Source organism: Salmo salar, chromosome 03 (genome assembly GCF_965601325.2).
Source record: "Salmo salar chromosome 03, fSalSal1, whole genome shotgun sequence".
NCBI classification, from domain to species: domain Eukaryota; kingdom Metazoa; phylum Chordata; class Actinopteri; order Salmoniformes; family Salmonidae; genus Salmo; species Salmo salar.
Genome location: NC_138293.1, coordinates 69,888,460 through 69,909,351, shown reverse-complemented (window position 1 = coordinate 69,909,351; position 20,892 = coordinate 69,888,460). Strand labels below are relative to the sequence as shown.

Below are 20,892 nucleotides of genomic sequence, written 5' to 3'. Positions count from 1 at the left end.
AAAACGTTTGATTTGTTGTCTATCTAGATCAGGGATGGGAAACTCCAGTCCTCGGGCTTGATTGGGGACACACTTTTACCCCATCCCCAGGTGACACACCTGACTTTAATTATCAACTAATCATGGTCTTGCAATTAGTTTAATCAAGTGTGATAGCTAAAGTGCTGGGGGAAAGTGTGACACCAATCAGAACCCAGAGGACAGGAGTTGGTCATCCCTGGTCTAGGTCTACATGTGAGCTGGTGTCCTTCCACAACCACATACTCATGTACGTGGTTTGCTTCCCTACTCCAGTCTATGAGGCGGGAACCCCACTGGCAGCACTTGTAACCATTATAACCATCGTCCAGCCTTGGAGAATGTAGAAGGCAACAAGATCTAAGTGTTAGTCATCCTCCCAGTTGTGAAAAATATTTGTATGATGTAAAACCAAAACAAATCCATTATTAGAACTACAAATATAATACATTTACTGTTATATTTTCAGCAGATGTCAACAATACAGTTCTGCACTGATAATAATTAAATTATGTAGACAAAATACTCATCAAATATTATTCTATCTTTCAGCTACAGGAGACTCTAATAACAAGTCTCTAAAGTGGAGTCTCTACGCTTAGAAAACTGCACCTACATCCCAGAACTTCAGAGAGCAGTGTTGAGAAGACTGGACTCTCAATTGGTGCTACTAAGGAGAACGATCCTGAGATCAGATGAACCAAGACTCCCTGAAGTGCCACCACCAACAACGGCTGAGCTGCTACATCTTTGAGGAGATGTCACCACGCAACACAGGATGCAGTTAGCACACCTTTGAGTGGAGAAGGAGCTTTCCCTTATGTCAGACTTGGTGGTTCCCGGGAAAGTGTGAAAACCTACAGAGTACTCAGAAATGTTGTTGAAAGAGGGTGGAGTACAACCAAACATAAATCATATGTAAATAAGGGAAGTCTCTGTGGGCAAAAAAACTTGTGTGAGAAACAATATTTGTGCAATCTTTGTCTAGCATATAGGCATTATTATTGTAATTTTTAAATGGTTTTAGAATGATTTACTAAACTGTTCTCTTTTCCTGGATATCTATGCTCCTGACGGATTTCACAACAAATTAGCAGACCTACAGGAGGGTACATATCAAGAAAGACGGATGGGCTACCCTGGTGTAAATACAGTTCAAATTACACAGATGAGTTCAAATAAAGTTGTATTAGGGAGATAAACAACAATACAAGGTAGTCTCTGTAACCTTCTCAAAATAACAAAAGCACAGCGTAAAGAAAACATTCTGATAAAGTACTGAACTGATATCACCCAGACTGAGGAAGAAATCGCAAAAAAAACTACTTCAAATAAAATGGTACTTGTCACATGCTTCGTAAACAAAAGATGTAGACTAACAGTGAAATGCTTACTTACGGGCCATTCCCAACAATGCAGAGAGAAAAAAAATTGATATAATAGAAAAATAATACGAGGAATAAATCCACAATGAGTGGATAACAACTACCTTACCGTGATTGTTTGCAATTAAAATGGTTAAAAAGAAGACACAAAAATAGCTTCTTAGCAAAAAGCAATTTCTCAAGCAAGAATTTTGCTAGGATTGTCTGGGAGTGGTCTGAGTGGGGAGGGGAAAACAGAAAACTAGCTGTTATTGGCAGAGAGGTTTGGAGCACGCTTTCTTATTGGTCAAACTAATTTACCACATAGTGACGTCACCAGACAGGCCAAAACCCCATTCTACCAAAACAGGTTGAAATTTCAGGCGGTCATTTCAAACAGCTCTTACACTAAAAGGGCATTATCATAATTTTCACAATATCACAGTACTATTCCAACCTCATAGTGTGGAAATATAAAACACAGGAAAACACATTTTTGACTGCACAGGACCTTTAAAAAAGATGTTACTAAATTTAGGTCATAATTCTGCCAAATGACCCAGATTGGCTACACATACAGTAACTATACTGAACAAAAATATGAAGGCAACATGCAACAATTTGAAAGATTTTACTGAGTTACAGTTCATATAAGGAAATCAGTCAACTGAAATACATTCATTAGGCCCTAATCTATGGATTTCACATGACTTGGAATACAGATATGCATCTGTTGATCACAGATACTTTTTAAAAAAAAGTACTGGTGTGGATCAGAAAACCAGTCAGTATCTGGTGTGAGCACCATTTACCTCAAGCAGCGTGACACATCTTCGCATAAAGTTGATCAGGGAGTTGATGGTGGCCTGTGGAATGTTGTCCTACTCCTCTTTAATGGCTGTGCGAAGTTGCTGGATATTGGCGGGAACTGGAACATGCTATCGTACATGTTGAACCAGAGCATCCCAAACATGCTCAATGGATGACATGTCTTGTGAGTTTGCAGGCCATGGAAGAACTGAGACATTTTCAGCTTCCAGGAATTGTGTACAGATCCTTGCATTATCATGCTGAAACATGAGGTGATGGCGGCGGATGAATGGCACGACAATGGGCCTCAGGATCACGTCACGGTATCTCTGTGTAGTCAAATTGCCATTGATAAAATGCAATTGTGTTTGTTGTCCGTAGCTTACGCCTGCCCATACCATAACCGCACCGCCACTATGGGGCAAACCGCTCACCCCCACACAACGCCATACACGTGGTCTGCGGTTCTGGAGGCTTATGGTAGAGAAATTAATAAATTATCTGGCAACAGCTCTGGTGGACATTCCTGTAGTCAGCCTGACAATTGCACCCACCCTCAAAACTTGAGACATCTGTGGCATTGTGTTGTGTAACAAAACTGCACATTTTAGAGTGGCCTTTTATTGTCCCCAGCACAAGGTTCACCTGTGTAAGGATCATGCTGTTTAATCAACTTCTTGATATGCCACACCTGTCAGGTGGATGGATTATCTTGGCAAAAGAGAAATGCTCACTAACAGGGATGTAAACAAATTTGTGCACAACATTTGAGAGAAATAAACTTTTTGTATGTTTGGAAAATGTTTAGGATCTTTTATTTCAGCTCATGAAACATGGGACCAAGACTTTACATGTTGCATTTACATTTTTGTTCAGTATAAATCAAAAACGAGTTTAAGAAGATGCATCATAGATAGTTGAATTCACTAATTTCAGATTTACCAAAAATAGACCTTTCTTTCAGGAAATTTGAAATCAGGATTTGTTTCCCACATATGCTTTATCAAATCAACCAAATCAATGCTCTGTCTGTCCATCTGTCTTCCAGACTGTCAACTCGCTGTGAAGAATGAAAAAGGGGCACTAGCCAATGGAGGAAGCAGACTCTGGGCCGTGTGGGTGTGTTCAGGGAGAGAAATACTTTTTTAAAACACCTTTATCGTAGGCCAGGCCCTGTTCTTACCTCATATCCCAACAATAATGCCTTGCATAACACCTGGGAAGAAAACACTTAAATTTGCTCAACGTGCCATTGGTTCAACTTACCCCATGACCACTGGCTCAACTTACCCCAAGGCAAACATTTTAACTATATTAGCCCACAAAGCTACAAAGATGCACTTTCATGCTAGGTTTAGGACCTCATATTGAAGCTTATAGAGACCCCAACTGATGTATAGAACACTCTTAAAATGACCTACTTTGGTTACGATACAAGCGTCATGAAACCTCTAACACAAATGCATTTGACTTGCTGAAAATCTTTTGGACCTAACTTGCTTACCATTTTTCCATGTGGTTTCTTCCTTCACAGACTCCATGAAATGGCCTCTTCCTAAATATTTGGTCAAATTATCAATTTTGTCTATGGTTTCCTAGAAACAAGGAAGGCTCAACTTACCCCACTCACCCCTAATTATCATTGTGCTCATTCTGCCACCCTTGTTTTCCATAGAATATATAGGTTGTAGAGCTGCCAACACGCCTACAACAGATTTTACTTTCAGCGTCCAGGTTTTTTCTTTATCATCACAAAAAACTTGCAGAAGCAATGAGCTCGAGTTTCGATCAGATGATTATCCCCTATGTAGTTTTTGTAGGAAATATGCAAATACTTACAGAAGAGTAGGCCAGAGAGCACACCCCTTTCATCAAGACCGCCCTCAAATGAGTAGCCTGTTCTTCCCATAGCCGCCACCCACTGCATAAAAGCTGGGAGTTTCAAGCAAGAACGCCAAGCTTCGCTTTGAAGAATTTAGCGATAGTGGCATTTGGTGCGGAGCTAGTGTAGTTCATTGATCTGCCTGTTGATCAGTTATGGGAAGCTCTTGACAAGTGATAGCGTGTTACGGCCGCAAAATGTGACGAATAGTACGCAGATAAAAAAAATACATGATATATATTTCTTAAATATGTAGTTTAAAGAAAGACGTTTCTGTAAAATATTTATTCATTTCACCATGCAGCGGTAAACATCAACTCCTTCGAAGTGGATGTGTATTATTTTCAGCTTCAACACTTAGTTTGAACAAGATGGAAGTTATCACACCATAAACGTTCTGCAGTGACTGACGAGATGGGAAAATGGGAGATATCAATGGTAATTTCCAATGATATGCATAAGAATGTTGTGGTTGTATGACATGGGTTTCATTTAGAAATGATAACTTTCTCATTAGTTTTACTGTATTTTCAGAACTATAATGTAATGTAGGCTATTTGAATTATAGGTTATGCACTGTTTGAACAGAGTCAAATAATTTCTCTTCTTACACCTGTTGGTCATAAATCAGACTGCTGTCTTGTCAGAGCGTTATAGTCATGTGTAGCTATTGCCCAATAATGGACTAAATGAGCCTAACGTTACTCCGTATAATCTAAGGACCTTGGATGTTCTGTTTCGAGGTGAATTGGTTATGACAGCCAAATACTCCATCTAAACGTGAATCGTACGCTTTTTAGGAATATAAAGCCCTCCACTTTCATGTCACATCCAAAATCATTCCACAAGTGCAAAATATAGCCTACACTTAGTGTACACGGTTTAAACCGGTTTTAACAGTTGCAGCAGACAGTATTTTTCAGTGACAACACTTTGTGGCATCAGTCTTCTGTTTACACACAGGTGTTTGGAGAAGCAGTTAATTAGCATAGGCAGTGGACTTTGTCTTCTGTCTGTTCGCTGTAACATGGAAATATGTTTGTATGGGGTTAGGGTTCCCACAAAGGTGGGTAGTAGTGTAATTAATATATATTTTAAAAAACGTATTTCTTGCTGATATGAAACAGATACCTGAGAAGACAACGGTCCTTATCAGAGGAGGCTGGTGGGAGGAGCAATAAGGGGACTGGCTCATTGTAAAGGATGGAATGGAGTTCATTGAATTGGATCAAACATATGGAAACCACACGATTGAATCCGTGCCATTACAATGAGCCTGTCCTCCTATAGCTCTTCCCACCAGCCTCCACTTGTCCGTATATTTCCTTCGTGTTAACATTTAGAGCAAACGTCTGGGTTCTTAACAAAACTTCCCTGGCCAGAAGGGGTCTATGATAATGAATAAGGCAGCAACACTGCAACATATTGCCAATGCATGCATCTTGCATGGATGTACAGTATATCCTTGCATTTAGTGTATGAATATCTGTCAGTGAGACTATTATTTGCATCATTGTCCTGTGACGACAGATTCTTTACTTACGATAGAAATAAGTTGAAACATTTATATGTAATTTCATTATTCTTTTGGCCAAATTTCATATTCACAAATGTAAATTTACATACAAAACACCACATTTTCTTACCTTACAAAAATAAATTGAACTGTATTTTAAGACAATTAAATTCTCTGCTAACAAAAAAGCTGTTAGAATAATAAGTGTCTGTATGTCCCTTAAGGTCCTTGTGTAATGTGATATTGTACCCCCTAGCCTAAATGTCCTTTGTATATTTATATATATACTTGTGTTCACACATGTACTTCCTGTATTGATTTGTTGTTAATAAAAAATAAAAAGATTTGATCTCTCTCAAAAAAAAAAAAAATGGGGAGGAAGTGTAGTTTGTCACTGGAGGCACACAGTTTGTGCAAAGCTACTACAGTAAGTGATCTTATTTGAACTTTTTTCTCACTGATATGAAAGATAAGGTGCATATCGGAATGTGTTTCGAAAACCGGTTTGAAAGCTATGATTTATGTTTCTAAACATTAAAACAAAGCATCAAAAATGTAGTTCACATACGGGGAAGAAGTGTTTTCGAGAGCTATCCTGATATTATTTGTATCATTATGTTTAGTCTCAATATTGGACAATTCTTGTCTGTTTTTGTATTAAGTTTGGTGCACCTAAGATAAAGATGTTACTGTATTGTATCCTTGCCCATAGAATTAGGATGTCGGTGCCTTGGCCTCATGTAGGCCTACAGATAATGTAATGCAGTATTCCATAAAGGACAATGGTGTGATATTGGTCCCCTCACGACACCGATAATAGTGCCTCTCTTTCTTGGCCTGGTCTTTTTTCAAGTGTGAATAATTAGATTGTGACGCACGTCTGCCTGCCTTGTACCTCAGTAACCCTCTGCAATTTAGGAGCTGGGTAATGATTATAATGTGCCTTGAGTGCTCTGCCCACCATACGCATCTGCATGTCTGTCAGATGGCATATGACTTAAAATGCTCCGATTTGCTTTGATCGTATATGGATAGTATAAGTGCCAATGTTAAAACCAGACCGTTTAGTTCTGACAGGGACATAGGGGGGAAAGCCTAAATTATATCAGAAAGCGGTGGACAGATATGAGGGGCGTGTATTAGAACAGAGAGATTGATTGGGGGCTAGTTACAGACTTGTATGGAGGACTGAGTTGGGGGCGTGGGTGGAGGGATACAGTGGCAAGAAAAAGTATGTGAACTATTTGGAAATACCTGGATTTCTGCATAAATTGGTCATAAAATTTGATCTGATCTTCATCTAGGTCACAACAATAGACAGTCTGGTTAACCAATTTAGGTAATCCAGGTAATTCCAAAGGGTTCACATACTTTTTATTGCCACTGTAGATTTAATAGGTTACATATTTTAAAGGGGATTATGCAGATTTATTTACGATTTCTTTGATCATGTCGTTTCAATTATTTGACCCAGGTGCCGTCTCTTTGTACCACATTGCTCTTGTCCTCAGTAGGCAAGCTGTGTTCCTTTTCATGTTGTTCTTTGGCATACATTAGAGTCAAGTTCCTTGTCCTGCTAAATATGCAGACTATTGTATGAAATGTTGTAATTTGGTAAATCCATTTGAATTCAGTCACTTTTTGACAGCACCCCTTTTGATTTAAACAAAACCTTCCATACATATTTGCCCATTGTAGAAGTGCTCAGAAAGTTACTTTTTGGATCTGAATGCCAAAACAGAGAAAGGTGCTTTAAAGTTGGCATATTTTGCATACCATACCATGAGACAACCATGTCTTCATCACAGGAAAATATTTAACCTTAAACATAAATTATATATTTGTTCAAATTGGCACACGTTGTAGCGCCGACCCTATTTTACATCATCTGAAGTGGTGTTGTGCCCGCCATCAGTGAGACAACATGCTCTTGAATACAGGGTGGGTGATCATTTACGTTAAAGGTTCAAAATAATCATAACTTGTATTCAAGAAATTATAAATGAGTTTGACAACCCTGTTTAACCATGTATCTTTTCCAGTGATTAAGACATGGATGTCTGATCGTATGGTGGGTATGCAAAATGGGGAAACTTTGAGCACCTCTATCTCCTGAATGTTTTGTCATTCATGTCCAAAAACATTGACATTTTTTTAAACATTTTAGTCATTTAGCAGACGCTCTTATCCAGAGCGACTTACAGTAGTGAATGCATACATTTCATTAAAAAAAAAAAAATTCTCCGTACGGGTCCCCTGTGGGAATCGAACCCACAACCCTGGCGTTGCAAACACCATGCTCTACCAACTGAGCTGTTTCAAAAAGTCACTTGCTGAGCACTTCTTCCATCAGCAAACATGTATGGGGGGAAAAGGATGCCGTCAAAGTGATTGAATTCATATCTCCATTTCTGCTCAGTGTTTTCTCTAACGTAAACAGTACAGTGTTTCTAAGAGATTTGAATTAAACCTTTAAAGTGAAGAAATCTCATCTAAATCTAGCTTTGCTAAACCAACATGTGAATATCCTGAGAAAAATCTGTGCTGGTGTGTGTACAGATGCAAACATGAGTTTGTCTTTTCACCTGTCAGCTGAATAACTGATAAACCCAAAGCACTCCCTGTATCACAGACCTTCCAGGTGAAGTGTCTACATTTTGCTCACAAGGCGGGCATGCCTCTGCATAGGCTTACTGTAATGGACCATAAACATCAATCTGGTCTCACAGTTGGGCATTATGGTCTGTAGGATCTGTCCTGTCAGTGGTCTACATGTCTCCCCATCTCATTGTGTGAGTTCCTCCTTCCCACCCAGAACCCAGTGCAGGAGTGGGGTGAGGAGGGGGCGTTGTATGGAATCACCCTGCGTCGGGAGCCCGTCCAGATACCAGCCAGCCCCACCGAGGCCCGGCCATGCATTGTCTTCGTCCAGTACCGGACTTGCAAGGTGCGCAGGCTGAAGGCAGCCACCCTGAACCGGCTAGTGAGCCACCTCCTGGACCCCTGCTGCCAGGAGCCCGACTACAGACGGATCTTTCTGTCCACCTACCAGACCTTCACCACTACCAGTGCACTCATTGAACTGCTCTTCCAGAGGTGGGCCATGTCATTAAGTTACAGTACTCATAACTGCTGTCATGTTTCACCTGACCATTGTCTCAGACCATAATGCAGAAGCTGTTTCACTGTTAAAATTAGACAGTATAAAAAAATGTGAGCAAGTTGTTTGACCTCTGTAGTTTGAAAACACCTTGACCGTCTAGTTTTACCATCTTCTATCAAATGAATGTTTGGTGAAATGACCTACAAATGTCTCTTCCTCTTCTTTTGCCTTCTCATCTACACCCACTTTTTTGCAACCACAACTCTTTTGACACATTCCGAGTTATCACAGTAACAAATAAGAATAGCCAAATTGGATTCAGAATGTTATGTTGGGTACATCGAGAGGGGCTGTTTTTGAACAACACCTCTCGCTGTGTATGCAAAGTCACTTAGTTTCGTCAGATTGTTTTTTCTTTCTTCCTTCCCTCACAAAATGACTATCTCAGCATCTTTGATGTAATGATAATAAGCACCCAGCAGGTAGTTAGCCATTACAGGTTTTTACAACAACAACATTTATTCACTGAGTTTGGAGTGATGTCAGTGTCAGGATAACAACGGAGCATAGAGACAGACCAAAGAAAAACAGTCTGAAGAAGAATGGACCACTGCCCTGTTGGTCACAATCACGGTTTAGATGAGTCTGACACTCTTCCTAATTGTTCTCACAGGGACAATGGGGCTTCAGACGTGTACAACAGTTAATGTCACAAGAGGTAAGCTGGCTGCTTTTCCCTTGATCACATTTACTTCCTTGACTCTGAAACAGGGAAGACATTGTTTCATCACGTTGTCTCCTCAGGCGTCTGATGCCCCTGATCCAGACTTGGTTGGAGGTGTACAGTGAGGACTTCCGGGATCCTCCTCAGCACCCCTCACTAAGGCTGCTTTTGGACCACCTACACTGCCTATCCTCCTTCTGTTCACTGGCCCAGCGCTCTGAAACTCTGCTTAAGAAGTTCCAGAGAGAAGGTACAGGATTCTCAATTTACTTGTTTTTCCTAACCTCTTCTGTGAATTGCCTTTGATTTATTATACCATTGTTGACCCCCTTCTGTCATTCCTCTCTCCTTTAATAGAAATGGATACTGGTGGCCATTCTTCCCAGGCTGAGGTTAATCAGGAAGACGAAAGCTCAGGGGAGGAAGGCCTAGAATGGGACAGCCCACTGGATCAGGGTGACATCATGAACTTCTCAGTCACAGGCATCGCAGAACAGCTCACCCGACTGGACGCTGTAAGTGTCAATCATGGCAGATCATTTCTGACTCTTAATATGCGTCCTCAAGACTGGATCACTAACACTCTTTTTCCATTTTACCTTCCTTATCTGTCCATCTCTCAGCGGCTGTTTAGGAAGGTGGTTCCGTACCAGTGTCTGGGCTGTGTGTGGTCCCAGAGAGACAAGAAGGAGAACCTGTCTGCTACCGTCAGCGCCACCATTGCCCAGTTTAATGCAGTCACCAACCGAGTCATCACCTCCCTGCTCTGCCGGCCCACCTCCAGCCCCACTTCTGTCCGCAAGGTCTCCAGCCCAGCTCAGAGGGCCTGCGTCATTGAGAAGTGGATCAGAGTCGGACAGGTCAGACACATCTAGGGACTTGGATCATTTGAGGGATACACTTTCAAATCCAAGTGCAGCCTTCTTACACATTCTTACACAACGTTAACCTGCATCCTGGTTCTCAGTGCATTTAGTTGTAAGTAGTAAGTTCTAAGTCAGTCTCTAACGTGTGACTTTTTTCTGAAACAGGAGTGTCGGCAGCTGAAGAATTTCTCCTCTTTGAGGGCCATCCTGTCCGCCCTTCAGTCCAATGCTGTCTACAGGGTGAGGAAGACGTGGGCTGCTGTGTGTAGGTACGGACTGTCGGGTCACACTGAAAGGGTTAGCTGAGTCATGAAGCTAGAGGGCCAATAACATTGACTGAATATGGAGAAGAAAAAAAATGAACAAGAGTGTCCTTATCCTCTGAGAATGTAAGGCTTAGTAAGGAAATTATTTACTAGTAATTGACCTACATTTTTCGACTAACCATAGTTTGTACTTCATGCCATAACTATGCAATAAACACATTTTATTGTGTCAGTCAAGAATAGTTGAACATTCATTTTAGGTCAACATGCCATGCCTTACCAACTCTAAATCCCTTTGAAGCTTCAAGGATATCTTTTGTAATGAAGTTGCTAGTGGTGTCTTGTCTGAGTGTTATTTTTGGATTGATTTAATTGGTTTGTTCTTCTTCAGGGACAGCGTCACCATCTTTGATAACCTCTGTGAAACCTTCCCTGATGAGAACTGTGTGTTGAGCAACAGAGAGATCATTGTGGAGGTAAGAATCAAGTACATTAAGGAAAATGATTTGACTTAATTTTGTTTTACCTGAGTCTCTGCAAAAATGTAATGCAGACGATATGACACTGTTGAAATACTTACAATATGGAGTGTTTTATTGTTTTGAGAGCAGTTTACTTACATCTTCAAGCACCTTGATATTCTACTTTTACGACTTATTAACACCCATCTTTCTGTCAAGTTAATGTTTAGTGAAATTGCCTTACAATGTGTTAATAGTAAGCTATTGTCTCAAAGCAAAAGAGAGGGTGTTCTATTTTTCTGTCGGCTCTGGGTGTTTGTGTCAAATCTTCATTAGGTCTGGTTACAGTGAGAGGGCTCTAAAGTAAAATTCTACATATTGCTCAGAATTTCCAAATAACATGCTAATATTAGCATCATTGTCAACAAACACTACACTAATGACAATTTCCCCAGCAGTTCCTTGAGAAACACCTTCATTTGCCTCAAGTCTTTATTTAATTTTACTGGTCCACCCCTTGTTCAATTTAACTGTTCCATAAAAATAGTTTCAGTTGCTCCCTGTGTCTGCATTAACAGCCTCACAGTATTTGTGCTTTTGACACATGTTCTTATCAAAATGTTCCTTAGTGTAACTGATGTGAAATGGCTAGTTAGTTAGCGGTGGTGCGCGCTAATAGCGTTTCAATCAGTGACGTCACTCGCTCTGAGACTTGAAGTAGGGTTTCCCCTTGCGTTGCAAGGGCCGCGGCTTTTGTGGCGCGATGGGTAACGATGCTTCGTGGGGTGTCAGTTGTTGATGTGTGCAAGGGTCCCTGGTTCGAGCCCGGGTTGGGGCGAGGAGAGGGATGGAACCTACACTGTTACATTAGCACAAAACTGCTTTTGTTCACATGGATTCTAAAAGCTCAATATATTGGTTACATTGTGTGTGTGTGTGTGTGTGTGTGTGTGTGTGTGTGTGTGTGTGTGTGTGTGTGTGTGTGTGTGTGTGTGTGTGTGTGTGTGTGTGTGTGTGTGTGTGTGTGTGTGTGTTCTAAGAACAACCAATGTGGTGTTGACCCCATAAGCTGGTAAAGGAAGTTCTGACCTAGACCATATTTGACTAACTCTTTGCATATGCTGTAGGTCATTGCAGATGAGTGGACAGGTTGACAATGGAAGGCCATAAATGCAGACTGAATTTAGCTTCTATCTGACCCCTTTTCAGGATGGAAGCCAAACAGCCATGGATAACATTTCTCCCAATATATCCAAGCGATGTCCTATTGCCAGACAGATGGTAAGCAATACTTCAGAGAGCGATTGAGTAAGAGACATTGCTGACATGATATGTAGACATGAGATAGATATATATCTATATATAGTGGGGGTCATTAAGTTTGAGTTTAGCTTTCACTTCTTTCCATGCAACATTAAATGGACAGAAATGATAGCAGAGGCCTCCCGAGTGGCGTAGCGGTCTAAGGCACTGCATCACAATGTTGCAGCTTCACTACAGCCTGGGGTTTGATCCCAGGCTGTGTCACACCCGGCCGTGACCGGGAGTCCCATAGGGCGGTGCACAATTGGCCCAGCATCGTCCGGGTTATGGGAGGGTTTGGCTGGGGGGGGGGGGCTTTACTTGGCTCATCGCACTCTAGCGACTCCTTGTGGCGGGCCGGGCAACTGCAAGTTGACCCTGGTCGTTAGTTGAACGGTGTTTCCTCCGACACATTGGTACAGCTGGCTTCCGGGTTGAGCGGGTGTTAAGAAGCTCGGCTTGGGGGGGGGGGGTCATGTTTCGGAGGACGCGTGAGTCGACCTTCGCCTCTCCCGAGCCCGTTGGGGAGTTGCAGCGATGAGACAAGATCGCAATTGGATATCACAAAAAAGGAGGGTATAAAATAGAAATGATATATATATATTTCTTACTTTCAGATACACAGAATTCTGCTATCATTTCTATATATACTGCTCAAAAAAATAAAGGGAACACTTAAACAACATATCCTAGATCTGAATGAAGAAATAATCTTATTAAATACTTTTTTCTTTACATAGTTGAATGTGCTGACAACAAAATCACACAAAAATAATCAATGGAAATCCAATTTATCAACCCATGGAGGTCTGGATTTGGACTCACACTCAAAATTAAAGTGGACTACAGGCTGATCCAACTTTGATGTAATGTCCTTAAAACAAGTCAAAATGAGGCTCAGTAGTGTGTGTGGCCTCCACGTGCCTGTATGACCTCCCTACAACGCCTGGGCATGCTCCTGATGAGGTGGCGGATGGTCTCCTGAGGGATCTCCTCCCAGACCTGGACTAAAGCATCCGCCAACTCCTGGACAGTCTGTGGTGCAACGTGGCGTTGGTGGATGGAGCGAGACATGATGTCCCAGATGTGCTCAATTGGATTCAGGTCTGGGGAACGGGCGGGCCAGTCCATAGCATCAATGCCTTCCTCTTGCAGGAACTGCTGACACACTCCAGCCACATGAGGTCTAGCATTGTCTTGCATTAGGGGGAACCCAGGGCCAACCGCACCAGCATATGGTCTCACAAGGGGTCTGAGGATCTCATCTCGGTACCTAATGGCAGTCAGGCTACCTCTGGCGAGCACATGGAGGGCTGTGCGGCCCCCCAAAGAAATGCCACCCCACACCATGACTGACCCACCGCCAAACCGGTCATGCTGGAGGATGTTGCAGGCAGCAGAACGTTCTCCACGGTGTCTCCAGACTCTGTCACGTCTGTCACGTGCTCAGTGTGAACCTGCTTTCATCTGTGAAGAGCACAGGGCGCCAGTGGCGAATTTGCCAATCTTGGTGTTCTCTGGCAAATGCCAAACGTCCTGCACGGTGTTGGGCTGTAAGCACAACCCCCACCTGTGGACGTCGGGCCCTCATACCACCCTCATGGAGTCTGTTTCTGACCGTTTGAGCAGACACATGGACATTTGTGGCCTGCTGGAGGTCATTTTGCAGGGCTCTGGCAGTGCTTCTCCTGCTCCTCCTTGCACAAAGGCGGAGGTAGCGGTCCTGCTGCTGGGTTGTGCTGCTGGGTCTCATGCTACCACTAGAGTGAAAGCACCGCCAGCATTCAAAAGTGACCAAAACATCAGCCAGGAAGCATAGGAACTGAGAAGTGGTCTGTGGTCACCACCTGCAGAACCACTCCTTTATTGGGGGTGTCTTGCTAATTGCCTATAATTTCCACCTGTTGTCTATTCCATTTGCACAACAGCATGTGAAATGTATTGTCAATCAGTGTTGCTTCCTAAGTGGACAGTTTGATTTCACAGAAGTGTGATTGACTTGGAGTTACATTGTGTTGTTTAAGTGTTCCCTTTATTTTTTTGAGCAGTGTATATATATATATATATCTATATATATATATATATATATAGATATATATATATATATATACACTGATCCTAGTATTGTCTACTCAGTATTTTGCGGTGGCAGTTTCTGCTTCTTGAAGTCACATGTAGCCCCCTTTCCCCATCAGCTCTTAACCCACAAGAGGTTACAGTGATTCCCCTAGAGGAAAAATCTATTCAAAGACCGAGAGAGTCATGTGTGGAAAGAGGAAGCCATCCTATCCTTAGCCACTGATGTTTCAAATGGCCACAGATTACTAGGATGTGAAAGGACAGTAATCATAGACCAAGACCTTTTCTAGCATCATATGCACATTCTCTAAAGCTGTGTTACTAGAATCCTCTGCTGACATGCTGTCTCTGTACTGTCGTCTCCTCAGAGCACCTCCAGTGGGGTGGTTCCTTACCTGGGCACGTACCTGACTATCCTCACAATGCTGGACACTGCTCTACCAGATACTGTGGAGGTAAGCAATCAGCCATTGAAACAGACGGCTCAGTTATGGCAGCTACTTTAAGTTAATTCTATATTTACCTTAGCGGATTGCTATCTTAATGTTTAATATTGATAATAAATCTTCCATATTGTCAAGTATAATAGCATGTTGTGCTATTTTTGATAGGGGGACCTCATAAACTTTGAAAAGAGGAGGAGGGTAAGTTGTTGCTGTTTTTGTCTTCGATCTCTAAGCCTGTAGGGAATAGGATTTTACGTAAAGAAAACAAAAGATGCAGTACAAACATGTCTAATAAATATTTCACCCTTGTTATAGGACATGACGCATTGAAAAGGTGGTACACTCACCACCACATTTTAGTGGTACTTTGACATGCCGAAGGGAAAAGTGCACACCTTTATGCTTAGGGATGTTTGCCTACTGCTCTAAATGACTATCTCTCAGCCTTTATTGGAGCCCCATGACTGTTAAAATTGTTGTCAGGTGTTACTAGTTCAGGACAAGTTACATAACAACCACACAGCTGACATGGGCTCATGATCTCCCTCTCTCTCTGCAGGAGTTTGAGATTCTCTCTCAGATCCGGCAGCTCCAAGCCTCCTGCTCTCAGTACAACCTGCCCCATCACACCAGGATCACTGCCTGGTTGCAGGGCCAGAAGCTGCTCACTGACCAGGAGAGGTAAGAACTTGTCCTCCACTGGTTTTATTGTAGATCAATGAGGAGATAAAGAGCTGGTGAGCTTTGTAAGGCTTGATGGGGCCTAATAATGTCTTAAAATGATGCCCCTTATAGGCCAATAAACCCTTTATACAACCTGAATTGTCTCTTTCTAGTATACTGTATACCCAAATGTACTACTCAAATGACATGTAAAACACAATTCCCATAATCCCTACCCTGGTTTTGCCTGTTAAGGAAAATGAATAGAAACCCATCTACAGCTGGGGTTGACACAGGGCTGCAGTGTGTTCAGGCTTTTAGAATCTGATTTGTTAGTGCAGGGCTGGAACAAAAGGCTGTATACATTTAGACAAGTCCACCCTGACTTCGGGGCTCATAAGTGTTTTCTCTGTGTTCTGCCACAGCTATGAACTGTCCAGAAACCTGGAGCCTCCAATAGACCTCTGCTCCCCAGGCGCCTGGAGCCACCGTTTGCTCAGCAAGAAACTGTCCTCGTGAGTACTGAACACTTCTCTTAACAGCAGTTGCCATCTTGTTAATTCTACTCAACACCCCATCTCTAATATATACAACTATTGTAACATTGTTGTAAATAAACAAGAACTGTAAAAGAACAATGACAAAATGCAGTATTTAAGGTTTTACTAGTGTACGTTGACCACATTTGTTAATTTAGTGCAAAGTTCTAACTATGTTTGTGTATTTGCAGACTCCTCAAAGTGAGTGAGGGATCCAGCAGGAAAACCCATGCAGACCAGATCAGTGTGTCGTCTTCAGGGTCCAGTGGCTCTGAGATGGAGGATCTCTCCACCCCTCCCTCCACACTCAGACTGCAGGTACAGCTCTCTCCTATCCCCTTTAGACATGCTTCTGACTGTCTCTCTCTTTCTGTCAGTCATTGCGCACCCTGGTTAAAGCTGTTTCAAATATTTTAATAGAACACACTGTACTACAAAACATCCTCTAGTTAGACTTTACTAACACCAGTTGTTACACCATGGAGCAATTCAAAAGTAATTGCCATTATGCGGCTTTTTATATAACCTCCCATTCATAACAGTGATCCCCATTGACATCTCATCGAAACTGATGTCCTTGAGAACTGGAATGTCAATTGACCAGGTCCTTGAAGCCAAGCAGGAGTGGTGTTTGCTTAGCACATGCCTCTCTGGTGAAGCATGGCTCAATACTTCAGTTGTCCACAAATGTGCTGAGGTCAATATCTCAGACAGACAAACTGAAAGACTAATTCATTATTTCCAAAGGCACTCATGCATGTTCTATCTCTCTACCTTGTCCCAGTCTCTGTCCAGCTCCTGTCAAAATGTGGCGGAGGCCTTACCCTCCTCCCCGGATGGCTCCACTCCCTCCAGTTGTTCCTCCAGTTCTCAGCCTGACCTCTCTGCTCCAGTGGCTGCCCACCCTAAACCCATGCTGCCCTTCCTCCCCCTCTACAACAGACAGGTGGCTGACTGCTGTATAGTGAGGGTCAGTGTGGAGGCTGGCAACGGCAACATGTACAAGAGCATCCTGGTGAGCTTGGGTTGGGATCTGGTGGTAGGGATTATCTTGGTGTCCTGTTATGGAAACGTAAAAGGGATCATGTGTATAGTACTCTAGCTCTGTACATTTGGTTATGATGAAATCTAAGATAAGAACTGCTGTGTTGGTTACGTTTACATTTTAGTTATTTGTCAGACGCTCTTATCCAGAGCGACTTAGTTATTGCGTTCATCTTAAGATAGCTAGGTGAGACAACCACATATCACAGTCGTAGTATGTACATTTTTCCTCAAAGAAGTTATCAGCGAAGTCAGGGGGGGTTGTGTTATTTAAGATTTAAGATACTCTGGTTGGTTGAAGGGAGGTTTTGCAGCCAAACCCTTCGCTTCCTCATTACAGCATATTAACTGCTTGTTTGACTTGTCCTTCTCAGCTGACTAGTCAGGACAAAACTGCCCAGGTGATTCAGAGGGCCCTGGAAAAACACAACCTGGAGCACCTGACCTGTCAAGACTTCACTCTCACACAGTTGATCTCCCAGGAAAGAGGTGAGCTAAAACAATCAATGCTCTTACACAGTACATATGCCCACTCAAAGATGCCACATCACTGTGCAGATCAGTGTTGGTCAAGCAAGGAGTTGCTATAGTTTGGCATTAACTACACCTACCTATAGTAGAAATATTACTGAAGATATTGTTGTCCTGGAATGATTGAAGAGGACTTTTTGATAGTGTATGCATACTGTATGTAATATTCTCCTTTCTCATACCAACCCCATCATCTTCCGTTTTTCAGAGTTACTCATTCCGGACAAAGCTAACGTCTTCTACGCCATGTGCACATCGGCGAACTTTGACTTTGTTCTGCGCCAGTGTCCAAAGGGTCAAAAGAAACCTCTGTGCGCTACTTCCAGCCTTGGACGTTATTCAAAGTAGACAGCGTACTATGGCAATGATGAGTAACTGCAAACCAGGACTGAGTTCAAAGGATTTTGTACAGACATTTAGCTGGTTGTAGTTTTGTTTTTAATAACTTTCTTTTATGACAAAAATCATGTTTAAATGTTCCATGATGGACAGACCCCTGTTTGGTTTGTTGTCAAGTGGGTGCCATGAGAGGAACAGGTGGAAGATGATAGTCTGATGGCACTTCATGTAAAATACACGTTTGGGGCTACATTTTGAAACCCATTGAACAGAATGTCCTTTATTTATTGATGGAGCGAACTCTACATGATTTCCACCATTGAACACTCAACATTCCTCCAAGACTTCCCTGAGGTGCTTTACTTTGTGGAAAGGAGTCACATTGGAGTCAGATCAGCAGTGACTGTGATGCTCTCTCCCTCAGTCACACGCCAATATACAGACACGTAATAGTTGTTTCCTATTGTCTCTTCTCTGAGCAAAACCAGTCACCTATTTGTTTTAATGAGAGAGATGACTGACGTTTCCCAACAGGGAGAGACAACCTATGAGCCTTAAAAGGGAATGAGGTCACAGGAGACGGCCTGCCACCTGAGAAGTGGATGGGAATGTTCTCACCTGGATCACTATGTTCCCCAGGGTATCAGCCCGCCGTCATGGCGATACTGATTGGGGCTGTGCGTGCGAAAGGAGGGGCTGCCCTGACCAGCTGGATAGCACTCCATATACGCTACAGTCAGTTGCTGTAGAGGGGACACTGACAAACATTTAAGAACTCAGACTGTCAATGGTTTAATGATGGTGATAATAATGTGTGTGTTGTAAATGGTTCTGTGTTGCATTTCAATGTTAATACTTCGATTTTTTTTTTATTTGTTCTTTTTACATTGTTTTCTATTTGTCTCTTATAATGCTCTTGATGATTAGGTGGGCCTTCATGGCTGTGTTGCCTAGCTACCCAAATTCCTTGTTCCGGCCAAACGCCACGCCAACGGACGTTAATTTCTCCTCTGCAATGAGTCAGGATCTGAGTACCTCCCCGATGATTTCTAGAATGGAAATCCATTCTAGACCGTCTGATTGGTCCCAGAAACCAATGGGTTGAGCCAGAACACGTGGGTAAATCGGCATTTTGAAAATTCGTCATTGGCTTTGATATGCTGATGGGTTAGAGATGATCAACCGCTGATGCCTTGTTTTGTACAACACCCCTCATTTTGACGTCGCCACAAATTACTTCAATGATCGCACTCTCAGACTGAAGTATGTTACCAATGATAGAGCAGCAGAAGAATTCAGTTTGAATCGTCAGGCAAGGCTGTGTGCACTTGTCAATTGAATAGAAAATATACTGAACAAAAATATAAGCGCAACAATTTCAACTAATTTTACTGAGTTACAGTTCATGTAAGGAAATCAGTCAAATTAAATAAATTCATTAGGACCTAATCTATGGATTTCACATGACTGGGCAAGGGTGCAGACATCGGTGGGCCTGGGAGGGCATAGGACCACCCACTTGGGAGACTGGCACACACACTGGGGAGCAAGGCCCAGCCAATCAGAATGAGTTTTTCCCCACAAAAGGGTTTTATTACAGACCGAAATACTCCTCAGTTTCATCAGCTGTCTGGGTGGCTGGTATCAGACGATCCCACAGGTGAAGAAGCCAGATGTGTAGGTCCTGGACTAGCATAGTTACACGTGGTCTGCGGTTCTGAGGCCGGTTGAACGTACTGTCAAATTCTTTAAAACAACGGCTTATGGTAGAAAAATGAACATGCAGTTCTCTGGCAACAGCTCTGGTGGACATTCCTGCAGTCAGCATGCAAATTGCCCATTCCTTCAAAACATCTGTGGCATTGTGTTGTGTGACAAGCGCACATTTTAGACTGGCCTTTTATTGTCAGCAGCACAAGCTGCACCTGTGTAATGATCAAGCTGTTTAATCAGCTCCTTGATATGCCACACCTGTCAGGTGGATGGATTATCTTGGCAAAGGAAAAAATGCTCACTAAAGGGGATGTAAACAAATTTGTGCACAAAATTTCTGCGATCTTTTATTTTAGCTCATGAAATCATGGGACCAACACTTTGCATGTTGCATTTATATTTTTGTTTAGTATACATTCTAAACCATACCAGGTTTCTTGACTATTTAAAACTTGCAGATGAATCACGGATTAATAGGCATTTCCAAAATGTGTTTTTTAAATATCAGTGTATGACACTACAGTAGCTCAATTTAGATGTTTAGAAGGACTAATAAGTGTTTGATATATTAAAACTTTCCACTATGATTGAACCAAGTTGGTTATGCAACATTCTGAAAAAAGGTGAAAAGAAATTCAAACACTTCGGTGCTATAAATAACTCGAGGCGCTTTCATCTGCCAGAGCATTGACATACCCCTTTCATCCAGCGCTTGCAGATAGGTAATTTGAACCCAGATTTAAATCTAATGTATATTACAAATCTGCCAAAACTGAATTCTCAGAGGTTGCTTAGTTGTCTCTTTGAGATGAATAGCATTAAAGGTAATTGTAAACTAAAGAGGAAGTGTTAAATATATATGGCTTGTACAATGCTATGTGAAAATCCTGCAAACATGAAAAAACTGAGTGATTCAAGCAACAGGACATCTCAGAAATGCCTGCACTTTTACTGAGCTGTCCAGTTTCATTGTCTCTGTGCTCCAAATAAAGTTTCTCAAAACCTTTTCTGTGTTTGTCAACATTTCTTATACTGTATTTCACTTTATGATTCTAAGATTATTGGTTTCCATATCTCTGAATATGTATGCCATTCTGTAAGATTGGCACTTATATTCATGATGTAATTCAATGTTCCCCAACTGGTGGCATGAATTTGGCCCACGGGTGATTTTATTTGCCCCCCCAAGTTTTCTGAACAAAAACAAAGAATACACTTTTATTTGT

General features: G+C 42.0%; 1 protein-coding gene across 2 annotated transcripts; it reads left to right on the top strand.

The window, feature by feature from the left end:
- Nucleotides 1-573: 573 nt before the first annotated feature.
- LOC106601313 (ral guanine nucleotide dissociation stimulator-like 1) lies at nucleotides 574-20,672 on the top strand. 2 transcript variants are annotated; one of them, XM_082971442.1, is made up of 16 exons: nucleotides 574-4,512; nucleotides 8,406-8,686; nucleotides 9,465-9,667; nucleotides 9,775-9,932; nucleotides 10,041-10,277; nucleotides 10,449-10,552; nucleotides 10,941-11,025; nucleotides 12,220-12,291; nucleotides 14,760-14,846; nucleotides 15,003-15,035; nucleotides 15,397-15,518; nucleotides 15,926-16,015; nucleotides 16,231-16,357; nucleotides 16,824-17,054; nucleotides 17,458-17,572; nucleotides 17,823-20,672. In XM_082971442.1, the coding sequence occupies exons 1-16, from the start codon at nucleotides 4,489-4,491 to the stop codon at nucleotides 17,960-17,962; spliced, it is 2,109 nt and encodes a 702-aa protein (XP_082827568.1). In that variant the 5' UTR covers nucleotides 574-4,488; the 3' UTR covers nucleotides 17,963-20,672. The 2 variants fall into 2 exon arrangements, with proteins under 2 accessions (XP_082827568.1, XP_082827567.1); XM_082971441.1 differs by lacking the exons at nucleotides 574-4,512; nucleotides 8,406-8,686 and adding an exon at nucleotides 9,225-9,411 and having other exon boundaries at nucleotides 9,498-9,667.
- The last annotated feature ends 220 nt before the right edge of the window (nucleotides 20,673-20,892 follow it).

Bases quoted from the DNA above. Each gene is read 5' to 3' on its own strand.
- LOC106601313 (XM_082971442.1), top strand. From the start codon at position 4,489: ATGGGAAAATGGGAGATATCAATG. The intron at 9,933-10,040 runs GTAAGTGTCAAT...TCCATCTCTCAG, and splicing joins AGCTCACCCGACTGGACGCT to CGGCTGTTTAGGAAGGTGGT. The intron at 14,847-15,002 runs GTAAGCAATCAG...TATTTTTGATAG, and splicing joins CTCTACCAGATACTGTGGAG to GGGGACCTCATAAACTTTGA.